The 23,179-nt window shown below is 42.6% G+C and overlaps 1 protein-coding gene across 1 annotated transcript in view; it reads right to left on the reverse strand.

The window, feature by feature from the left end:
* Positions 1 to 22,129, reverse strand: part of MSRA (methionine sulfoxide reductase A) — a 374,946-nt gene extending 352,817 nt beyond the window's left edge. Inside the window, exon 1 of the mRNA XM_065878832.1 lies at positions 21,924 to 22,129. Coding sequence (XP_065734904.1) covers positions 21,924 to 21,999 — 76 coding nt within the window. The 5' untranslated portion in view covers positions 22,000 to 22,129. The remainder of the gene's footprint in view (positions 1 to 21,923) is intronic.
* Between the last annotated feature and the right edge of the window lie 1,050 nt (positions 22,130 to 23,179).

The following is a 23,179-nucleotide window of genomic DNA, read 5'->3' on the forward strand; positions in this document are numbered from 1 at the left end:
GGAGAAGCAAATCTACAGCCTCCCAGGGCCCTGTGGCAGGGTGGGCTTCCCAGTCAGCTCCATAATTGCAGTTTCCAGCTCCTGTCCCTAGAGGAGAGGCACCCAAGCCCTGGGAAGGTCAGATCCTACCTCAGGGAACCAGCAGTGCCAGGGCAGTCACAGTAGACAGTCTAGGTCTGGCAGGAGCCCTGTGAAGGGGGCTGAAGCAGCTCCTCGACAAGGGTGTGGGGGAGATGACCCCTGGTGAGCATACATCACCCACCCTATCACTCTCACCCAGGGCACCAGGTGTATGTAGCAAATGCCTATAAAGACTGCCCATACACAGCATCTCTCATGTTACGGCTTCCACTGCTGTCTCCAACATGGCTTATTACACTCAATATCATGCTGGCTGACAAGAGGAGGAGGAGAAGGAAGGAGGAGGGAGGGGCATCTTCATTGCTCTCACCTCTCCCCCTCCAAAGAGGACAGTTACAAAATACTTACTGGAAAGCAGTAACTAACTTTTCCCACATTGGCCTTGTATCAGTTCTAAATCAAAAAACTATTCTGTGTGTTTCATTTCCTGTGCCACTGTTCTTGATAAAAACTGGCTGGGCTTGCATCCCAAAACCTTCAAAGAACTAAGCATGAAAGTGAAAAACTTAGTAACAACACAGGGCAAATACAATGCCCTGAGACGTGGCTTGATATGCAAATCATGCAGTAACAACGTAAAGAGCATTAGGAAGGATTAACACAAAGCTGAAGAGGGAGGACTGGGCCCAATGGACAACACGAGTTTCTTCCTAAATGGACAATAAGAAGGCACCATACCCAGACCTCTTGTGGTACTCATGATATCTAGGAGGACAGGGTTGTAAGAAATCCATTAATAGACAAATCTCCAAAGGGGAGAGAGGAGGAGAGGAAAAGAGGGGGAAAGAGGGAGGAATGGAGGGAGTAAGGAAGGAAAAGGAAGCAGGAAAATAACCATGAAATAAAAAAACAAAAGAGGACTGGTAGTGAAGAAGAAGCCACATGTAAAATGACGAAAAGCAGCACAAATTTAAGTGGACATCGTTTCTCTAACATCCTCCCATATCTTCCCCCTTTAGAATATATGCATTCTTGAGTCACCCCTATCTTTTAAAATTACCTCCCTTTTGAACTTAACCGTTGCCCTATTTTCTTTCCACTCCAGCCAACCCTGCTGAAAGAGAAGATGGAATCCGTTCTAGTCTCCACTTCCTAACCACCGAACCCCAGTCCCCAGCTTCTGCCCTCCTGTCCCCACTCCCACCAAAGCCAGTGGTTACGGCTGACTATCCTTGTCTTCTCCATAGTCTCTGCCCTCTTGGTTTCTTGAGTACTCCTTTCTCTTTTCTAACAACCTTTGCAATGAATCCTTAGTGGCTCTTCTTCCTCTGCTCTTAAGTGTTCGGATTCCACCACACTCGATCCCAAGACCCTCTTGTGTCTCCTGCTGATGCTGCGTACTTCGTGGCAGCTGTGTGGAGACACCCTGGGGAAAGGCGCTGGACTCTGGAAAAGGGAACACAGAGCTGGGCGGCACTCTCACAGCAACAACTGCAGCCACCACTGTTGCCAAGGGTTCCACAAACACCCCAATAAAGAATCACCCATGCCGTACACCAGAAACTAATACAACATTGTAAATCAACTATACTTCAATTAAAAGAACGAAACAAAACAAACTTCCCTGGCGGTCCAGTGGTTAAGACTCTGCACTTCCAAGGCAGGGGGCATGGGTTTGACCCCTGGTCGGGGAATTAAGATTCCCACATGCTGTGCGGTGCAGCCCAATAAATAAATGGGTCACCCAGGCTCTGCTCGAACTCTTCTACTGACAGGGAGCTCACCAACCAGAAAGCAGTTCACCTGTGAGAGACTGGAGCGGGCAGTCAGGAAGGATGCATCTCCAGGGAGTGGGGGGGTGGAGGCTGAGTACACGCACACCCGTGCTGGCCACCCAAAGTCCTCTGAGAGGTGTATGGCCTTAAGTAATGATCAACCTCCCTGCCTCACAGGTGGACCCAGGGCCAATCCTTCTGAAAGGAAGGCTGGCCCAGGAAAGGAAACGAAGTTGAGTTTGCGGTCACGACGAGCCCGTGGCCGGGTAGCCTCCCTGACCCACACCACAGCTCTTTTGGTGAGCATGCTGATAAGCCACTGTTACAGAACAGGGGCAACAACACAGCAGGAAGCTGCTCCCTAAACATCCCCCCTGAACATCATCCTGCGAATGAAGCATTCTGTGCCTCTGTCGAGAGCCGGGCATCACGCTGGCTCTTTCCCCATGATTTCATCTATTCCCAGAAACATCCATTTGAGGCAGGGGCCGCTGTTTCCGTTTTACAGATGAGAAAACTGAGGCAAATCTGTTCAAGGTCACACAGCCGGTAAGCACATGAAGTGCGGTTCAGAGTCACTGTCCAAAAGTTACATGCCTGTGCTTTCCACCCAACCAACTCGTCCCTCACTAACGAATACATTTCTGAATACTGCCTATTGAGAGTGAGGTGGCAAGCATCTTCCTATGGTCATGAACGGTCCTGCAGAGAGAGACAGTAAACAGACGCTCATTTCCCAGCACCATACGCTGAAGCGTAAATGAGTTTCCGTATCTTGGTATTAAGTCAAGAGAGGAAAGTGGTACCCTTGGCAGAAAAATATGAATGATTCTAAAGGAATGCTGCAAACTCAATAAATCCAGAGACTAATATTGCTATGTGAACTCTATAGTAGTTACGCTGGTACTGATAACCTTACAAAAGCTCTTAGTGGAACTTGTTAAATCATAAAATCATCTCTTGATTCTAGAACATAAAACAATGCCTTTTTATGTAAACACAACCTTGGGAAAAGTGCAGATGACATCAGGTCTTTTTAAGATATTTCCTCTGTCACACTGGGAACCATTTCCTTCACCCACCAATATTTTTACACATTTGCAGAGAGACTTCTCTGCCATAAACATTAAACACAAATCACAGTGTAGCAGCTAAGAGCTCGGATCTCCTCTAACAACTATTATGAAAGTCAGCCACTGGGTTCTCACAAGCGGTCATAATCAAATTTCTAAAGATGGATAGTTTGTGCTGGAAGGTAAGTTAAAAACAGAACATCCATTTATTGAGATTCATTAATATTACTATCTATTGACCTGTACTATACTAAAAGGATTTTATTGAACAGACAACTTCCAAACTTAATACTACACAGAATATTAGCTCCATCATTCTTTCATTCATTTAACTAATAACTAATGTGTAACATAAACATGCACAGGCTTAGAGCTTTACAAATAAACTACTTATACAAATTTGTATACTACTTATATGAATAAGTATATAAGCCCTCACTAAACTTAAAATGCCATTATAGAGAAGTATATAAAGTTAAATCAGTTTTATAAAGTTAAACAATAAGACAACAATATAAGATGTCTTCAAAGAATAAGACTGCAAACGCAATGAATAGTAAAGAAAAAAATGCTCAAGGTTCTAAGAGATGAGGGTCAAATGTGTTGGGGCGTAAGAGAAGACACTGCTGAGAGCAGAGGTGGTAACAGGCAAAAGGAAGCTTGGTGAAGAGAAGAAACAGAGGTATTGATATTATTGGTCAAGGCATGTTCTAGAGAGAGTAGATGAAGGAAGCTAGACCAAAACGTGTATGCAGAGATGCAGGATTAATAATCAATAAGTGCAAAACCACAGTGGTTTACCTTTCAGTGATCAAAGGAACATATTCGCTTATTTCCTAACTTAAGGACTCAGGTCATCGTTTATCCAGGTCCTCATTTTCAACCAAAGCAATAACTTGTCAAAACTTTAAAACTCCCTTAGAAAAATGAAACGTAATAAATATGTATCTACAATGTAAAGAGTCACTGAGTTTAGAATGCCACACTCCACTGGACCCTTTAGAGATCACTAAGGTCATGGAGCATCCCATCGTGTAAACATTCTCAAACACAGCAATGCAGACAACATACAGTAAGAGTCAGGGAATCTGGGCAGGAAAGAAGGGCCAGTGCGACGCAAGTAATCTGTTCAGGTGGATGGTCAAGGCAAGGAGTTAACTGTAGTTAGCAGGTAAGAACTACCCAAAATACTACTGCTGATAGAAATACAGACACGTTACAGTAGGGAAGCCCTCTAGAAGTCAGCCAGATCTACACACATCTATACTCTGCTTTCTTTTGAGGTGGGCACTGCCAACAACTCAGGGTCTAAGTTTTGGGCAATTGAAGATGCATGTGTAGAGTAATTAAGAGTTTGTAACCATCTTACAATATCAAGAGACAGGAGGAACCAAAAGAAAGATGTCGTGAAACTATAGCAGCAGTCAGAAAACCTTTTCTATAAAAGGCCAGATAATAGATATTTTAGGCTTTGAGGGTCACATGATCCCTGTCACAAATACTCAGTTCCGGTATTGTACTGTGAAAGCAGACATAGACACCAGACGAACCAATAAGCATGCCTGTGTCCCAATAAAAATTTATTTACAAAAACGGGTTGTGGAAGACTCATTTATAATAAAACTCTCAGCAAGTTAGGAATAGAGGGGAATTACAATAATGAGCATCTGCAAAAAATCTACAGCTAACATCACACTTAACAATGAAGGACTGAAGGCTTTTCCCCTAAGGTTTGGAACACAGGATTTCAACAAATGGTGCTTCAGCAATTAGATATCCATAGGCCAAAAAACACAAAAAGGAACCTCGAACTAAATCTCAAACTTTAAACAAAAATTAACTCAAAATGGATCACAGACTCACATGTAAAATGTAAAACCATAAAACTTTCAGAAAAAAATAGGAGAAAATCTTTGGGATCAGGCTAGGCAAAGAGTTCTTAGGCTTAAAACCAAAAGCACAATCCATAAAAGGAAGAACTGATAAATTGGAACTCATCAAAATTGAAAACTTTTACTCTGCAAAGGCTCTACTAAGAAGATTAAAAAACAAGCTACAGGCTAGGAAAAAATATTTGCAAGCCACGTATCTGACAAAGAACTAATACTTAGAATATATAAAGAACTTTAAAAAATGATCAGTAAAAGGGCAAATAATCCGAATAGAAATGTCTAACATTTTACCAAGACATTTCGTTGAAGAGGATACACAAATGACATGAAAGCACATGAAAAGGTGTTCAACATCATTAGCCTTGAGGGAAATAAAAATTTTAACCATGATGAGATATCACTATACACCTATCAGAATGGCTAAAATAAAAACTGGTGACAACAACAAATGCTGGCAAGGATGAACAGACAGAATCACTCAGACACTGCTGATGGGAATGTATAATGGTACAACCACTCTGGAAAAATATTCTGGCATTTCCTTATAAAACTAAACATGTGACTACCGTATGATCCAGCAATTGCACTCTTGGGCCTTGATCTCAGAGAAATGAAAACTATGTTCACATAAATAAACTGTACACAAATGTTCGTAACAGATTTATTCATAACAGCCAAAAATTGGAAACAATCCAGATGTCTTTCAGTAGGTGAATGGTTACACAAACTGTGGTACATTTATACCCTGGGATACTACTCTGCAATAAAAGGGAACAAAGTATTGACACTGACACGTGCAACAACTTCAACAAACCTCCAGGGAATTATGGTGACTGAAAAAAGCAACCCCAAAAAGTTACATGCTGTATGATTCCATTTATATAACATTCTTGATATGATAAAATTACAGACATGGAGAATAGATTAGTGGTTGCCAGGTATTAGGGATGGGGGGTGGGGAGGGAAGGAAGGAGGTGCGAGTGGCTATAAAGGGGCAACACAGGGGATCCTTGTGGTGACAAAACTGTTCTGTATATTGACTCTATCACTGTCAATATCTTAATTGTGCACAACAGATTTCCAAGATGTTACCATTGGGGAAACTGGGTAAAAGGTACACAGAATCTCTCTGTATTATTTTTTACAACTGTACGTGAATCTATAATTATCTCAAAATAAAAAGTTTAATTTTTAAAAAAACAGACCATAGGCCAAATTTGACCCACAGACCATATTCTGCCAAGCTCTGGTTTATAGTAAAGGTATAAAACTTTCTAGTCCAGTTCATTAAATGTAACCAGGTCATAACTCTAGATGCAAACTGACCTTTAAGTTCTCAGAATAAACAATTCCACAACCTGGCTGCCCAGCTGTATCTAGAAACCAATCCAAATTGTACTAGCAAGCATCCAAGACCCATAGGATGCTTATACTTCATAGACAGACAGTAAGCATCTGTGTGTCTGAACCTCTGATGTCCCCCCAGAGTATGTATCACCACAGAATCTACATTTTTCCCATTTTCCATTCTGATCCAAACTCCTTACTTACATTGGCTTTGAGGCACTGCATAACCTGGCAGCAACTTTATCTCCTTTGGCTAGATTTACAGGGAAGGTATTCATAAGTGCTTACAGTACGTATATCACATATCATGATTAATAAACATATCTACAGCGTTACTGGAGCCAAACCCTTAATAACTGATAAAAAGATTAGCTTTGTTTATTTTAGTAAGCTGTGGTACATACATACCATGAGCTGTTATGCAACCATTAAAAACAACATATTAGGGCTTCCCTGGTGGCGCAGTGGTTGGGAGTCCCCCTGCCGATGCAGGGGACATGGGCTCGTGCCCCGGTCCGGGAAGATCCCACATGCCACGGAGCGGCTGGGCCCGTGAGCCATGGCCGCTGGGCCTGCGCATCCGGAGCCTATGCTCCGCAACAGGAGAGGCCACAACAGAGAGAGGCCTGCGCACCGCAAAAAAAAAAAAAAACATTAAATTTCAGCAAACTAAGCATAGTGGGGAACTTCCCCAACCTGATAAAGAACATGTACAAAAAACCTACATTAACATGATAATTAATGGTGAGAAATTAGATGCTTTACCACTAAGATCAGGAATAAGGCAAGGATGTCCCCTCTCACCACTCCTATTCAACATCATACTGGAAGTACTAGCTAATGCCAATAAGAAAAGGAAATAAAAGGTATACAGATTGGGAAAAAAGAAATAAAGATGTCTTTGTTTGCAGATGACATGGTTGTCTATGTAGAAAATCTCAATGAATTGAAAAAAAAAAAAAAACTCCTAGAATTAATAGGCAATTATAGTAAGGTTACAGGATGTAAGGTTAATATACTATAGTGAAATGTTGTCTTATATGCCAACAGTGAACAACTGGAATTTGAAATTTAAAAACATAATACCATTAACATTAGCACTAAAGGAAATTAAATACTGAGGTTTAAATCTAACAAAATATGTATAAGATCTATATGGGGAAAACCACAAAATTCTGATGAAAGAAATCAAAGAATATCTAAATAAATCTAGAGATATTCCATGCACCTGGATAGGAAGACTCAATACTGCCAAGATGTCAGGTCTTCCCAGCTTGATCTATATATTCAACACTATCCCAATCGAAGTCCCAGCAAGTTATTTCGTGGATATGGACAAAATGATTCTAAAGTTCATATGGAGGCAAAAGAGCCAGAGCTGCCAACACAATATTGAAGAAGAACAATGACAGAGGACTGATCCTACCCAAGTTCAAGACTTACCATAAAACTACCATAATCAAGACAGTGTGGTAATGGTGAAAGAACAGACAAACGGATCAACAGAACAGAATAAAGAGCCCAGAAACATTCACAAATACAGTCAACTGACCTTTGACAAGGGAGGAAAGCCAACGCAATGGAACAAAGACAGCCTTTTGAAAATGGTGCTTGAACAACTGGACATTCACATGCAAAAAAATAATAATAATAATAATCTAGACCCAGACCTTCCATCTTTCACAAAAATTAACTCAAAATTTAAAATGCAAATCTATAAAGCTTCTAGAAAGTAACATGAGAAAATACCAGTGACCTTAGATTTGGAAATGAATTTTTAGATACTACACCAAAAATGTGATCCATGAAAGAAAAAATTGATAAGCTGGGCTTCATTAAAATTTAAAATGTCTGCTCTGCAAAAGACACTGTCAAGAGTATAAGAAGACAGGCCACAGTCTGGAAGAAAATATTTGCAACATACATATCTGATAAAGGACTGCTATCCAAAATATAAAAAGAACTCTTAAAACTCAACAATAAGAAAATTAAAAATCCAATTAAAAAGTAGGCAAAAGACATAAACAGATACTTCACCAAAAAAGATATACAGATGATAAATAAGCATGTGCAAAGATGTCCATCATATGTCATTAAGGAACTGCAAATTAAAACAACCATGAAATACTACTTCATACTGTTAGAATGGCTAAAATTTAAAACACTGACTAAACCAAATACTGACAAGGATGTGAATCAACAGGAATCTTATTCACTGCTGACGAGAATGGGAAACGGTCCACTCTGGAACACAGTCTGGCAGTTTCTTACAAAACTAAACATACTCTTACCATATGATCCAGCAATTGTGGTCCGTGGTATTCACCCAAAGGAGTTAAAAACTTATGTTCACACGAAAACCTACATAAGAATGTTTACAGTAACTTTATTCATAACTGCCGAAACTTGGAAGCAACCAAGATGCTCTTCAACTGGTGAATGGATAAACAAAATGTGATAAATCCATACAATGGAGTATTATTCAGCACTGAAAAGAAATGGGCTATCAAGATATGGAGAAACCCTAAATGCTTACTGCTAAGTGAAAGAAGCCAACCTGAAATGGCTGCATAATATATGATTCCAACTATATGATATTTTTGAAAAGGCAAAATTATGGAAACAGTAAAAAGATCAGTGGTTGCCAGGGGTTCATCAGGGAGGAGGGAAGACTAGGTGGAACACGCGAATTTTTAGGTGAGTGAAACTACTCTGTATGATACTGTAACAGCGGATACCTGTCATTTTGTCAAAACACATAGAATGAACCCTAATGTAAAGTATGGACTAGTTAATAATTATGTATTGATATTGGCTCATCAACTGTAACATGTACCACCTAAAGCAAAATGTTAACAACAGGGGAAACTTGGGGAGGAGGGGCATGTGCATATGGGAACTCTCTGTACTTTTCACTCAATTTCTCTGTAAACCTTAAACTGCTCCAAAAAATTAAGCCTATTAATATTGTTAAAAAGAACATGTTAAGATATACCAGCTGACTTGGAGATATTTCCATAATGTACTATCAAGTGAGAAAAGTGAGATACAGAGAATATAAGTTGATTCATTTTTATAAAATACCAACAATAAATAATGTGAGTGTTTACATATCATTTTATGGATACGGAGAAAGGCACTGAAGAATGCTCTCTTGGTTTTGGACAGTGGTTACTTGGGAAGTTTGGAGAAGAGGATAAAAATGATTAAAAACTTACAGATCAAACTTTGAGCAATAATATGAATAAAAATTTAAGGTTTGGGCTTCCCTGGTGGCACAGTGGTTGGGAGTCCACCTGCCGATGCAGGGGGCGCGGGTTCGTGCCCCAGTCCGGGAGGATCCCACGTGCCGTGGAGCGGCTGGGCCCATGAGCCGTGGCCGCTGGGCCTGCACGTCCGGAGCCTGTGCTCCGCGGCGGGAAAGGCCACGGCAGTGACAGGCCCGCTTATCGCAAAAAAAAAAAAAAAAAAAAAAAAATTAAGGTTTAAGTAATAAAGGCCCTGAAGCAAAGAGAAGCCATCTCAAGACTGGGGGTAGGACCAGCGAGAATAGCCTATTACAGACTTCCTGGGAAGAGAAACCAGAGGCTGAGAGCAAAGACCCCTTGGTTCCTTTCTAAGAGAGTAAACAGTAGAGAATCTTCATTTTATTAACTATATCAATTTAGTTTATCAACCATCCTACAAGTTCCAAAGCAAACATACACAGAAAAAGAAACCTAGGTTTCAGCTCTTTAATCAATCTCCTTATTCTGAAAAAAATAATCATCGGGCTTTCAATGAACCAAAATAGTTAAAGCTTAAGTTCCATCATATTCATATAAATCCCCTGGTTCATATCTTGTCCCTGGAAATTCGTATTTAAATTTATATAGCTTATTCCTATATGTTTCCCCCAAACTACTGCAGCAAACAGCTATATAATCTTACTCATCCAACACCTAATTTTCACCAGAAAATAATTATTCCCTTTTTTTCCATTTATCAAAATAAATCCACAGCACTTCTTAGGATGAGCATCATCCTGAAAAAGAAAAAAATTTTTTTTTTAATTTCTGAAAATAAAGTTATCTGCAAGGGGCTCCTCCAACCTCTTTTACATGCAGAGGCAGTTGGATGCAGGGTCTCCTCTTGGAGGGATGTGGTTTCCCGGCAACCTGCCTCCGGTTGTCAGGGAGAGACCCTGGTGAGCTAGTGAACAGGGCTGTTATCAGGCCGGCTGCAGCCTCAGTGGGGGGAGCGGGCAGCTCCGTGTGGCTGCTTCGTGCCAGTGCACACAGCTCGGTGTGCGAGGAATGCTAAGTGGTGGGCCAGGAACCCCAGGGACCAAGCAGGAGTTGTTACATTGGGCTTCCTGCTAGATGACGTAGCTCTTCATGAATTGGTTCTTAAGAAGAGATGAGGAAATGGAGGTTTGCAGCCATGCAGTGCTTTCTCCGGAACTCTGAAAGCTGGCTGATTCATTCGGCAAACCCTAATGTGGTTTTCTTTTCATCTGCTAACTACAGTACGTCTGTTAAAATATCAAATTTTCTTCAGTTGGCCAAAGAATAATTTTTGGCCTCGTGTGAACAATGCTTTTTAATTTTTCACATTGTGTTTGACCTAAGCAAACTATAAATTACCTAAGAGTAAACTACAAATTAAAAAAAAAAATTAAAGCTAAAATATGAAAAAGTTCCAGAGGAAAATTCAACACTAATGTTATTACCTTACCATGGTAATATTTTCAAAAGAATTCATTTTATATACATGCTCTGGGAAGACATTCAATGTTTCTGAATTTCATTCCTCATTTTTTTAAAATGTAATGATAATATAGTCATCAAAACATATTGTAACTCTACATTTCTTCCAGTTTCACTATTACCAGTCTTTGCTGTATTATAACGTAAACTTAACACACTTATTCAACAAGCTAGTGGATCAGAAATATACCCTGCTGAGAAACTCTGTAGATATGCTCACATGAAATGGTACAGAAGTCCTACAGAAAGTAAGGAACCATGTCTTTCTCTGTGAAGGGCAATAACCTTATTCAACATCTTAGAAGCGATCCAGCTTACAGAAGAGGTCCCAGCTGGTTCAGAGGCTATGGCCGTCTCTGGTCAAGGTAAAATCAAGCATCTGGCATTGTTGAAAAACCAACAAAAAATAGGTCCCAAATAAAGTCACTTATGCTAAGCCCCACGTCACCAAACCAAGATTTACCTTGGCTACAGTTTTGGGTCTCCCAGAAATGAGAGAGAAACGGTTTAAGAACCAATCAGGAATCTCCTGCCATCCCGTAGAGGAAAGTAACCTTGCCATGACCACCCTGCCTAGTACAACTTCCTTGCTCCCACTTCCTTCTGGCTATAAAAATCTTTCATTCTGTACAGCTCCTCAGAGCCCCTTTCTATCAGCTAGATGGGATACTGCCCAATTCCAATCAGTTTTTGCTCAGATAGACTCTTAAAAGTTTTAATATGCCTCAGCTTATTTTAACAGCATCAGGATCAAAGTAGTCAAGTGTCTCACCAAATGGGAAGAACGTTTTGATAGGACATCCAGAGAGGAAGTTACCAGAAGACCAAGCAGCCTGACCATTGTAATCCAAGAGCTCTGGTCATGCCCACAGGGCACTGTAACCAGCAAGGGAGAACAATGGCAATCCCTGAGCTCCAAATGCATTAAAGGAACTCAACCTTTACATCCCTTAAGAAGACACATTGGAATGAAAGTGTAAAACAGGGCCTCAAAGCCCTAGCTCCACCTCCAGTTCTGAGAGCAATCTATGCTGAAACAGTCCCCAAAAGGCAGCATGGAAGGGGAAGAACTGAGATTAGCCTTGAAAGGCCCAGGAAGATTGAGATGGGCTGTGAGGAACAAAGCAAACTTCCCAGAGGAAGGTACTAAGAGTAGAAGTCAGCCTCAGCAGTGGAAGCAGAGATCAGGAACACTGAGATTAGCGGTAAGTCAAAGAATGTTTCTAACCCCAGGATGAAGAAAGTCATCACCCAGATCTCACAGTTACCGCTGTTTTCTTAGCAGTGACAGAAATCTGAGGTTTAAACAGATGCCTGGTAGTGGTGCTCATGACAGACTGGGAAGGCTGAAAGCAGTGAACAAGGCAAGTGTGATGGTTAGTTTTCTGTGCCAAGCTGACTGGGCTAAAGGATGCCCAGATAGCTGGTAAAACATTATTTCCATGTGTATTGTGAAGGTGCTTCCAGAAGAGATTAGCATTTGAGTTGGTACACTGAGTAAAGAAGATGATCCCACCAATATGGGGGGGGGGGGGTGCTCATTCAATCCAATCGGATTAGAAGTAAAAGATGGAAGAAGGGGGAAGTCACTCTGTCTGAGCTGGAATATCCATCTTCTCCTGCCATCAGATGTTCCTTGTTCTCAGGCTTTAAGACTCAGACTGGAACTTACACCATTGGCTCCCCTGGTTCTCAGCTTTCAGGGTTGGACTGCATTACATCACCAGTTCTCCTGGGCCTCCAGCTTACAGACAGCAGATCTTGGACTTTTCAGCCTCCATAATCATGTGCTCCAGTCCCTCATACTATATATATATTGTTCTGTTTCTCTGGAAAACCCTGACTAATACAGAAGGCAAGGAACAATCAAGACTCACTGGAAGAGGACCAATTAAAATACAGAGGCAAGGATCAAAGATGAATGGGGCTAAGGTTTGGGGGAGAGTAGTGCCACGACAGAAATGGGGAAATTAAAATATGTATCCAGTGTTCTGAAGGGAAAATGGTTAAGTTTGGTCTTAGAACTGAGTTTGGGGTTATGGCCGGACATACGTATCCTCTAAGAATTTGGAAATGGGAAGCGGAACTTTTGCAAGATGAGATCTAGCTTTCAGAAGCCATGCACAGATGAGAGTGGTTGGGAAGAAGCTAGCCAGCCAGCCAGGAGAAGACAGTACAAAGAGTAAAGCAGTAAAATGCAGGCCACGACAGGGGTGATGCCAGCAAATGCCAATTCCACTTATTCAAAGACAAGGCAGATGTCAGACTCTCCCAACCTCTCACCATCTCTTAGCTTAAAAGTTGGTGAGGAGATAGACGCAAGTTAAAATGACTGAACTTTGATGACAAACCCACGGCCTACTAGAAATCTGACGTAACCAAAGGTCTGGGCAGCATGGAGAAAACTCAGCTCTGCGCAGCCAAGCCTGGGCTGATGCTCTGAACTCCAGGAAGGAAGTGACAGCTAAGGAGGCTGCCATCACGTACCAAGGGTGGACTGATGCTCCATTCTTCAAATATGGCCCACTCCTTATCACATACATTTCCATTTGGCTGTCGAAATGCTAACTAGGTAACACATTTTTCTGGTATAATAGGAAAGACTATTAACACAGAAACCAGCAAACAGTGGCAATCCCAAGTCCCCAGGTGCCCACCCTTCCTGTCTTCTTCAATGTGCTATTCTCCTCTCCATTACTCAACCCGTGTCCAGTGCTTTCATAAGCATTCTTGCCAGAGACAATGTTGCCTGATGCTTTTTTTTTTTTTTTTTTTGCGGTACACGGGCCTCTCACTGTTGTGGCCTCTCCCGCTGCGGAGCAGAGGCTCCGGAGGGACACGCAGGCTCAGCAGCCATTGCTCACGGGCCCAGCCGCTCCGCGGCATGTGGGATCTTCCCGGACCGGGGCACGAACCTGTGTCCCCTGCACTGGCAGGCGGACTCTCAACCACTGCGCCACCAAGGAAACCCCCGATGCATTTTTGCCACAAACATTTCCACTGGGTTAACTAATTGGACGTAAGGCAATTTTGCCCTGAAAAATAAAATAATGAAAAATAAAAGAGGGACATTAAAAAGGACGTAATAAAACATGAGAAGTGTAGATTCATGGCGATACTGCCCAAATAACTGATTTTACTTTGTGGGTTGTACCTGAAAACTCGTCTTCCAAGTCTTTCATTCATTGCGTTCTATACTTTATTCTTGCTTGTTGATTCATTTCCTTGTTCAGCATCAGACAAATTTTCACTAAAATTTCTTCCTTCATTAAGAGAGGTATCAGTTTCCAAACACTAGCATGAGCATTTGTAACTGAGCTCTGTGCTGCCTTGTGAAAGCCTCTACTCTGTTGTGTGTTCTTAGCATGCTGGCACATGTCCACTGATAGATGTTCCAAAGTTCTATGGGAAACGTGGGTTCAACTCTGCACCTCTGAGGTCCTTAGCCTCTTCCTCCTCCAATGCAGTGTGTTTCAAACTAAAAAACCTACTCTTGGGGCAAATCACTGTCATCTGTCAGCTCAGTAAAGCCATCAATAATGTCACTAAGTGGAAGAAATGCTAACGCATTTCAACCAGTTAAAGCCAAACTGTCAAACCAAAAATTGTCAACCAGTTATTTAATCTTTCACAGCAAAACTGCCAGTTAGTTCTGCAGCAAAAAATGCTTGCAGCAAAGATGTCTACAGCTAAGATGCTTATGGAGAAAGTACCTAGAACCCATTCAAACAGCTATTGACTATCTATTCTGTATCACAACACAGGTATGCCTTTGAGGGGCCTGCCCATCAAAGGGATCACAACATAATATGCTACAGTCATTCAGCAAATATTTATTGTCAACCTACTGTGTTCCAGACACAAAGAATAAGACAAAATCCTGCCCTGAAGTAGTTTGTACTCTAATGCTACTATTTCATAAAACATTAGATATTCTGATGGTCTCAGACAAACTGCAGATTTATGAGGGAAGAAAGATGAAAGAACAGGATGTAGAAGATCCACAACTTTTCTTCCTCACATTGACAGCCTGAAACCATCTTCTGCAGAATTCAGTCTTTCGGACAGTGCCAGAGTTCGAGATCTGGGCTGACACAGGATGGCAGGGGCTACAGCCAGCTGCTGTAGTATGAGAAGGGGCCTGGTCATCTGCCAAGGCAGCAGGGGGGATGGCTCCCAGGCCACTGGGGTCTGTGAAGGGGCCAGACCAAGCTCAGCAAAGAGGCCTTCACTCTGGTCCTTGCTGAGGGCCTGGAGGCTGCTGGCTCTCTTGGGACCCATGTCACAGGCTGAGTCTCCTTACCCAGCTGTCGTCACTCTCCACCCTCTCCAGCTGGTACAGGGGCTTGCTGTGTCCCCTGAACCAGAGGGGAGCAGGATGGGGCCCCCCAAGGGCTGTGCTGAGCATGACACCCTTTTCCCCACCGCTGCTGCAGGGCCCTAGCACGTCCCTGCTCAGAGATTTGAAGACAAGGGGCTTCCCATCATTCATCCTGGCCAGTTGAAAAGTTTACCACTGGTCACAAGAGTGACTGAGAGGGAATCCTGAAATCAGCACAAATCCACCACCACTAGTGGAAAAAAAATTCAGAATATGTACCCCATGGATAAAACATATTATGCTTTTGCTAGCTTCTCTGGGTCACCATTGGTCACGCGATGGTCACATAAAAAAACCACCTTTTTGGTCTTTGTTCTCAGGCATTAACCACATTCTCCCCCAATATCCACAAAACATTACTGAGTGTCTGAGGCAGGCAGGCAGTACCCTTTGTGAAGTGCTACACACTACAGGATAAAATAAGTATCAAACATGGTCCAGCCCCTCCCTTTAAGGAGTGAAACATGGCTCCCCACTCTGGACAGACATTCTTCTGGGGAGCTCACACTCATGGGGAGATAACGTTATCAAACACAAGTCTGCGTGCCCGACGCACAGTGAGGCCAAACAATACCAAAACGTCAGAGTTTGGAGCAGAGAAAGGCTTACTGCAGGGCCATGCAAGGAGACAGGCGGCCCAGGCTTTAGAAACCCCGAACTCCCAGAATGCTTTCAGCAAAGCCTTTTTATAGGAAAGGTGAGGGAGGCGCGTGGTTAGCTGTCGAAACTTCTTGGTGTCAGATCCTTTGTTCCTGAGGTTGGGTCACGTCAGGTCACGATGTTCCTGTAAACCTTCACCAAAACAAATGTTATTCTCTGTCCTGACAAGAGAGGGCAAGGTCCCAAGGCTCAACTTTCGCCCTCCGAGGTCCAGGCCCTGGCTGAGAGGAGTGGGGGTCCCTGCGCCGGCCAGTTACCCTGCCTGGGAGCGTCTGTCCAGCACCCAGTCTGGGTCCTTCCGCCAGTGCCCAGGCCGGGCTAAAGAGTCAGATCTCAGCTGGCGTTGCCCTCGGGGCCAGGTCCCCAGACCTTGCCCAGCTGTCATCACTGACGGGGCAAGGCGCCCAGGATCCAGCCAGCCCTCAGGCTTTGCATTTAAACTGGAGAGAATCATTTGTGTAGGATCAATGTAATACCTCTTGTAGCAAATACCCATCAGGTGAATTCCCAGCTCACGACAACTGCCCTTCTTTGAGAGTAGCCCAACCACAGAGGTGGACCTGAAGTAATGCTGTGCTATGTCCTTGCAACTTAACCCTGACCTATGGCCACCTCCTAGGGGTAGACAACTGATCTCAGCTGGACCAATTTTTGAAACTTGAACAGAGAGGCTGAAGCTGGCTGAAGCTGTTACCTTGATGGCAGTGTCCATATACTCCAGTCGCTGAGGCCTCCGTGGACTGCCACCCATGCAGACAGCCACCCCCTTTAGGTAGCAGAGGTGGGGATGAGGGAGATGTTCGCTGCTGCCTCAAGGCCTGGGCCCGGCCAGCAGGCAGCCGTGGCATGGGCTGTGGGGCTCTGCGGGACATAGCCCTCAGCCTGTCCCTGAGCCCCCAGCTCACCCGCCAGCCCCAAGGCCGGAGGGCCTGGAGGGCTCCGGGGAAACGGCCACGATCGGCCTCTCACTGCACTGTCTGCCTTGAGGACCAGTGTCAGGCTGACTGTTGGCGGAGTGGGACCTCTAACTGATGCGCTAAAGGTTTCGTGATAACAGCTGCACACCCACCCCGCCCCTAATACAATAAGACAGAGATTTAATAACTTGGGTAGCAAAAAAGCACCACAAGTAGCAATGCAAGATCTGATAGGATTCATAAATTAGTTCAAAATTATTTGTCTAGTACAGAAGAAAGGGATTGCTTAGGTTGGAGAGGAAAGGCATGGGTTTATAGGAGAAATGGAATTCAAGCAGGGCAAGTTTTGAGGAAGAGCAGGATAAGGATATATGGAAATCACAATATTTTACCCAAGCAGGCATTTAATAAACATTTAATGAATGACTAAATGAAAAGATTAGCGTGTGGAACCCACTTGGGTAAAATCACATGAATGTTTCCAGAGGCAAAACACTGAAACACATGCTAGCCAGAAGATGGGGTCCTATAGGGGCACAGTAGGAAAAAAGGCTGGGAAGGTAAGGGTCAGATGGTGGGAGATATGGAATACCCTTATCCCAGGGACTTCAGGAAAGTACTGAGGATTCTGAAACAGAGGGTAAAATAAAGAGCTTTAGACAGGATGCAAAGAGGAGAGATAATAGCTCTGTGTCCTACAATTTAGAAGTTAATCACACACTGGTGAAAATTTTTCTAAAAGGAAAATTGTTTTCCATGATTTTCTTTTAAAAGTCTATGTACATCACTCAAAATAAAAGAAATACACATAATACCTTCTACATAATAGTGGAAGGAATTTGTCCCCAAGGATCTTTTCTTTGTATAAATGATGCCACCACAATTGACACTTCAATAAAAATGAATATTTATGAAATGTAAAATGATTTGGATTAACTTATTCCAATTTCACCCTCTAAATTTAGATTTTTAAATCACGCCAAAATGTGGATTTTGATTACAAAAGCAAGTTGGGGAAGAAAAACAGAACTTGACATGAAAAAGAGCAAAATTTAAAAAGGTAAAAAAAGAACTTGAAATAGGGATGAAAAAAAGATGATATAGTAAGGTGGTCAGTTAGACTAAAAACAGCAGAAAGAGATCATCTTCAAAGTGGAGTTACTTAATTCAATAATGCAGTCGCATTATAAGAACCAAAAGTTTAAAAAAAGCACGGAGTCAAGTCTCCCACCTGTGTCTCCCCTCCACCATCAGCTCACTGCATCGCCCTCTCCGTGGCCATTACTTTCTTATCTATCCTTCCAAAGTTTCTTTGTGCACAAATATTATTATTATCCTCCCTGTTCACACAAAAGTTAACATATAACACTGTTCTGACCTTGCATTTTTCACCTAACACTATAGCTTGGCAATCTCTCCATACCCATTCATATAGATATTCCATGTTCTTTTTTACAGCTGCATATCTCATTGTGAGGATGAACCATAATTAATTTAACTAGCCCCTATTGATGGGCGTTTGGGTTGTTTCCAATCTTTGACTACTGCAAGAAAAGCTGCAGTGAATAACCTGGTACAGTCATCATTTGGCACGAATGCAAGTATATCTGTAGGATAAATTCCCAGAAATTGAATTCCTGGGTCAAAAGGTATACACATTTAAATTTTTGACAGATATGGCCAAATTGCCTTCCATAAGAGTTGAGCCAATTTACATTCTTGCCAGCTATGTACAAGAGTGTCTTCTCCCTTAAGGATTTACCAACAAAGTGTATCATCAAATTTCTGGATTTTTGCCAGTTTGAAGAATGAAAAATGGTACTTGCATTCTCATTATGAATGAAGCTGAGCATCTTTTTATATGTTTAAGAGCCAATTATACTTCCTTTTCTGTAAACTGCTCATAACCTTTGTCTATTTTTCTAATGGATGTTGGTGCTTTCTTATTATCTTCTAGAAGCTTCTTATATATTAGGGAGATTAGTCCTTCACCTACGATATGAGCTGCAAATATTTACCCCAGTTTGTCTTTTGAATTTGCTTGCGGTAATTTTTGCCTGCAGAAGATTTTTATTTTGTTGTGATCCAATTTATCAGTTTTTTAAGTCTTCTGATTTTCAAGTCATGGTTAAAAAGGCTTTCCTTTCTAAAGGAATTCTCCCTTGCTCATCCTTAAATTATTTCATTTTTTACATTTAACTAAATGAAAAAACAGTACATATAGTAGTTAAGATCACAAACCCTAGAGGCAAACTGCCTATATTCATATCCCAGATCCACTACTTATTAGCTATATGACCTTGTATAAGTCACCTAAACTCTATAGGCCTCAGTTTCCACACCTACAAGTGGGGATAGTAACAGGTTACCACCTCCTCAGGTTGTTGTGAAGATTAAACGTATTAGTAAATGTAAATCAATTACTACAGTGTCCAGCATATAGTAAACACTCAATAAGAGTGAGTTATTATCAACATATATCTTTTGGAGCTTATCCTGGTTTAAGATGTGAAGTACAGATCCAACTTTGGTGGGGTTTTTTTTTGGTTTTTTGTTTGTTTGTTTGTTTTCCATATGGCTACTCAGTTGTCCCATAACCATTTATTGAATATTCCATCTTTTCCCCACTGATTTGAGATGTCACCTGTACCATATGCTACATTCTCGTACGTATTTAAGAATTTCTGATCTTTCTATCGACCTATCTATTCATGGACCAGTCCCACACTGTTTAAATTATTAAGCTTCACTTTTACTATGTGCAAGGGCTAGTTGTCCCTCTTTGTTCTTCTTTTACAGTTACCATTAACTATTCCTGCTTATTTTTCCATATGAATTTTTTAAATTAGTGCATCCTGTTCTAGAACAAAATAAAAATATCATTAGTATTTTTCCTGAAACCATGTTACCTTTATAAATTAACTAAGGGTAGGTTGCAAATAACAACAGACATAGAGGTAATACAGAAAGGTGAAAAGCTGTTAAACAGATTGGAGGTTGGAGTAGAGATGAATTTAACTTTCAAAACAATAATATTAAGTCCCTAAGCTTCTATCTTACAGCCACTGAAAACCCACCAAAGAGGTAACACTGCCCATTTCTTGGGCCAATCAGAACCTTCGGCAACCTGTCAAGGCAGCAGTAGCAGGGGTAGAGATAGGAAAGGCCACAATCTAAAATTTAAGTATTTGTGGGGGTGGAAGTTACAACAGCTGAACAAAAAGGACATGTGCCTTATAGGCTTGGCCCTACACCAAAGAAAACAGTTCACTGGTCCAGATATAGCAATGTATGCATGGCTATATAAAAAGGCAGAAGAGCCTGGACAAGAACCAAGTCCTGAGGTTTTGCAGTCAGAGTTATTAGATGGATAGAAAAAGAAATCATTGGCTTGTTTCTGTCATGTTAATCTTTTACCATAAGTGTCATTTATATACTAAAGAACTGAGTGGGAAGACTTTGGTTAAGATAAAGGAGAACTAAATTGTGGTCAGTGTTAACCTTGAACCAGTTTGGAAATCTGATCAGGAGTTTTTGGTTTGTTTGTTTTTAGATGTCTAGGAGGACATACCACAGACACTGTAGTGTGTAAAGAGGAAGTTTCATACAAGCTGGGAAAGTTCAGCATTGAGAAGTATTGCCTTTAAATATCCATTTATGAATCCTAGTTTGTTAAATGAGAATTCTCTTTCAAGATAAAGTTTAGATAATGGGGTTATGTAATTCAGAGACAGAGTTAAAGATCATCTGGATTTTTTTTTTTTTCCGAAACTCATTCTCTGAATTTGAGTCAAAAATAAAATAAGCTTTCTAAGGCTATCAATGAGCTGGGAGTGAAGTGATGTGAGACATAGGAAACAGAACTGCTAATGTAGGTGAATGAGAAACAGGTCACACAGCATCAGTTCCCAAACTGCCTCAAATCCAAAGACCTCTACCTTCTCCATTCTCATACTGAGTATTGTGTATGATACACAGACCCTCAGAACGACCTCCTCCTATATATACTCAACAATTCTTTAAGGAAAAGAAAGATGGAAGAATCCCTAGAAAACGCAGGATTTATCTTGGCATCGAGCCATATGTAAAAGATTAATCACCACTTTATCCTCCAACACCTCTAAGGCAGCCGTTTACAAACTACCGAGTGCATTAGTATCACCGGAAGGGCGTATTTAAAAGATATCATTGGGACTACACTTTGAGAAGCAATGCACCAAGGTAATACTTCTCAAAAAGTATGGTCCTCAGGTTGGTGGACACGTGCTATCTGCGACCTTCTATGGGGCTGAGACAGAAATTAGAGTTAAGCTTTCGAAACTTTTAGAGCAGTTTCTAGCATTTCATTTTTATTCATTTTTCTTGCATTTCACTTTTATTATATTTTATATATTTTTTATTATACTCTCCAGAAGTATTGGTATGAGATTGGAAAATTATTTTTAAGTTTGGAAAGCACAGCTCTTCTGCATGGCTGACACACACAGGCAAACCCGGGAGCACAGGGCCAGGGGCAGCTCCTGCCAACTGGGGGAAACCGGGCAGTCCTGGAGGCTAATGGTAGCCTGAGGATAATTCCTACAACCAGAACAGTGAAGTGAGAAACAATTTCAAAACTGCAGTATTCATCGTTCTGTACCATTCCATTGCTTCCAGTGACAACACAACGCCGCAGCACCGCTGCAAGTGGCCTGCATCCCAGCGGCCGGTGCCAAAAGGAAAGGGGATGCACACCGTGGGAAAGGGCGAAAATTGGGTCAGTGCTTTTCCCGCCCGAAGTTTGAAGCCGCCGGGGTATTTGCACTGTAGGTGAATTATACCACCGTAGTAGGTCCAGTCAACGTGTTTCGCGTTGTTTTAGCTGGTGAGAACCCAAACAAAGAAAGAGTAGCTACCCCTGGCCCCCGCCCCTGCCAGCGCCCTCCGCGCCTGCGCAGAACGCCGGCTGCCGACCCTCCCGAGGCTGGCCCCCGGCTCCCTTCTGGCGGCCAGAGAATGCGCGTGCGTAGCGGCGACGACCGCGCCCTCTGTGCGTGCCCGCGTCCTTACCCGCTACGGCGATCGCCTCCTTCCGGCCCGGTAGGGCCGCCTGTGGGCTGACGATGTTGGAGGCGGAGTTACCCATTCTCCGGACGGAGAAGAGGCTCTGGAAGAGCTGGCGGGCTGTCGTGGTGGCGGCGAGCAAGGGCGGGTGGCTTGACTAGGGGCCGCCGGGCGGACCGGCGCGGTCGGGAGCCGAGGCGCCGCTGCGGAGTGGGCGGCCGGCGCGGGGCGGCGGGAGCTGGGTGCACTGGCCGGCCGGCAGGCGGGCGGGTCAGCGGGGGCACGTACGCGGCGGGCTGTGCTGCCCCCGCCCCGGAATCGAGTGATTACCTCAGCCTCGTGCCGGGCGGGCCGGGACCGAGGGCGTGTTCTCGCCCTGGCGTGGGGCCGGGTCCGGGAAGGCACCTGCGACTTTTCCTTGCTCCCCTTAGGTGCAAAGTTCCCGGGCGGAAGACAAGTGTAGTAATGGCGGTACAAAGTACGTGAAGCGGCAGGGGCCAAAAAAATAATGCCCGGCTTTTGACTTTGAAGTTCGTTCGCGTTTCACAACCTCCTTAACAATTGCTCGGTGTGCCCAGTAAGACTACCTGCCTTACAAACTAGTAACTATATCTGTTTCCACTGGAGCCATTATGATGATAAATTATCAAAAAGATGATTATCCAAAGTGAAAACTAAGCACAATTTTCAAAAAGAATAGGAAAGATAATTCAATATAATGTTTTATATACACATATATGCCCACACATAGAAATAATATACTGATAAACACAAGGGGGAAAAATAGGAACAAGGCACTGATACCCCATTAACGCAGTTCGGGTGAACTTAAGCGTTCTATTGGATCATTCTTGGCTCTCAAATCATGGGACGTAACATTTGCTCCTGTGACAGATTTTCAACCCCCAAAATAAGGTGGGTGGAGGCAGATGGGTGACTTGGGAGTTGCATATGTGAAATTTTGGTTTTACACGAATGTTCTGCCAAAGTGGGCGGATAGTCTCATGAAGGAAGGAACTTCAGATTAGCACCCAGAGAAATGAGAAGGCTTTGAGCCAACCTCCCCAGTGGATTTAGTTACCTCTCTGTCTTGTTTAGTTACCTCTTTGTGTTCATGTGGTCTGGACTGTAACCTGAGGACAGGAGGATTAGACCTACTGTATTGTAGAATATGGCCAGACAGGTAACATTAAAACTCGGTCGAAGTGTTTGTTTTGTAATACGGGCTCTGTCTGTGTAGTGTGCCTCGGTTTTTACTTCCG

The sequence above is a fragment of the Phocoena phocoena genome, chromosome 6 (genome assembly GCF_963924675.1).
Source record: "Phocoena phocoena chromosome 6, mPhoPho1.1, whole genome shotgun sequence".
NCBI lineage: Eukaryota > Metazoa > Chordata > Mammalia > Artiodactyla > Phocoenidae > Phocoena > Phocoena phocoena.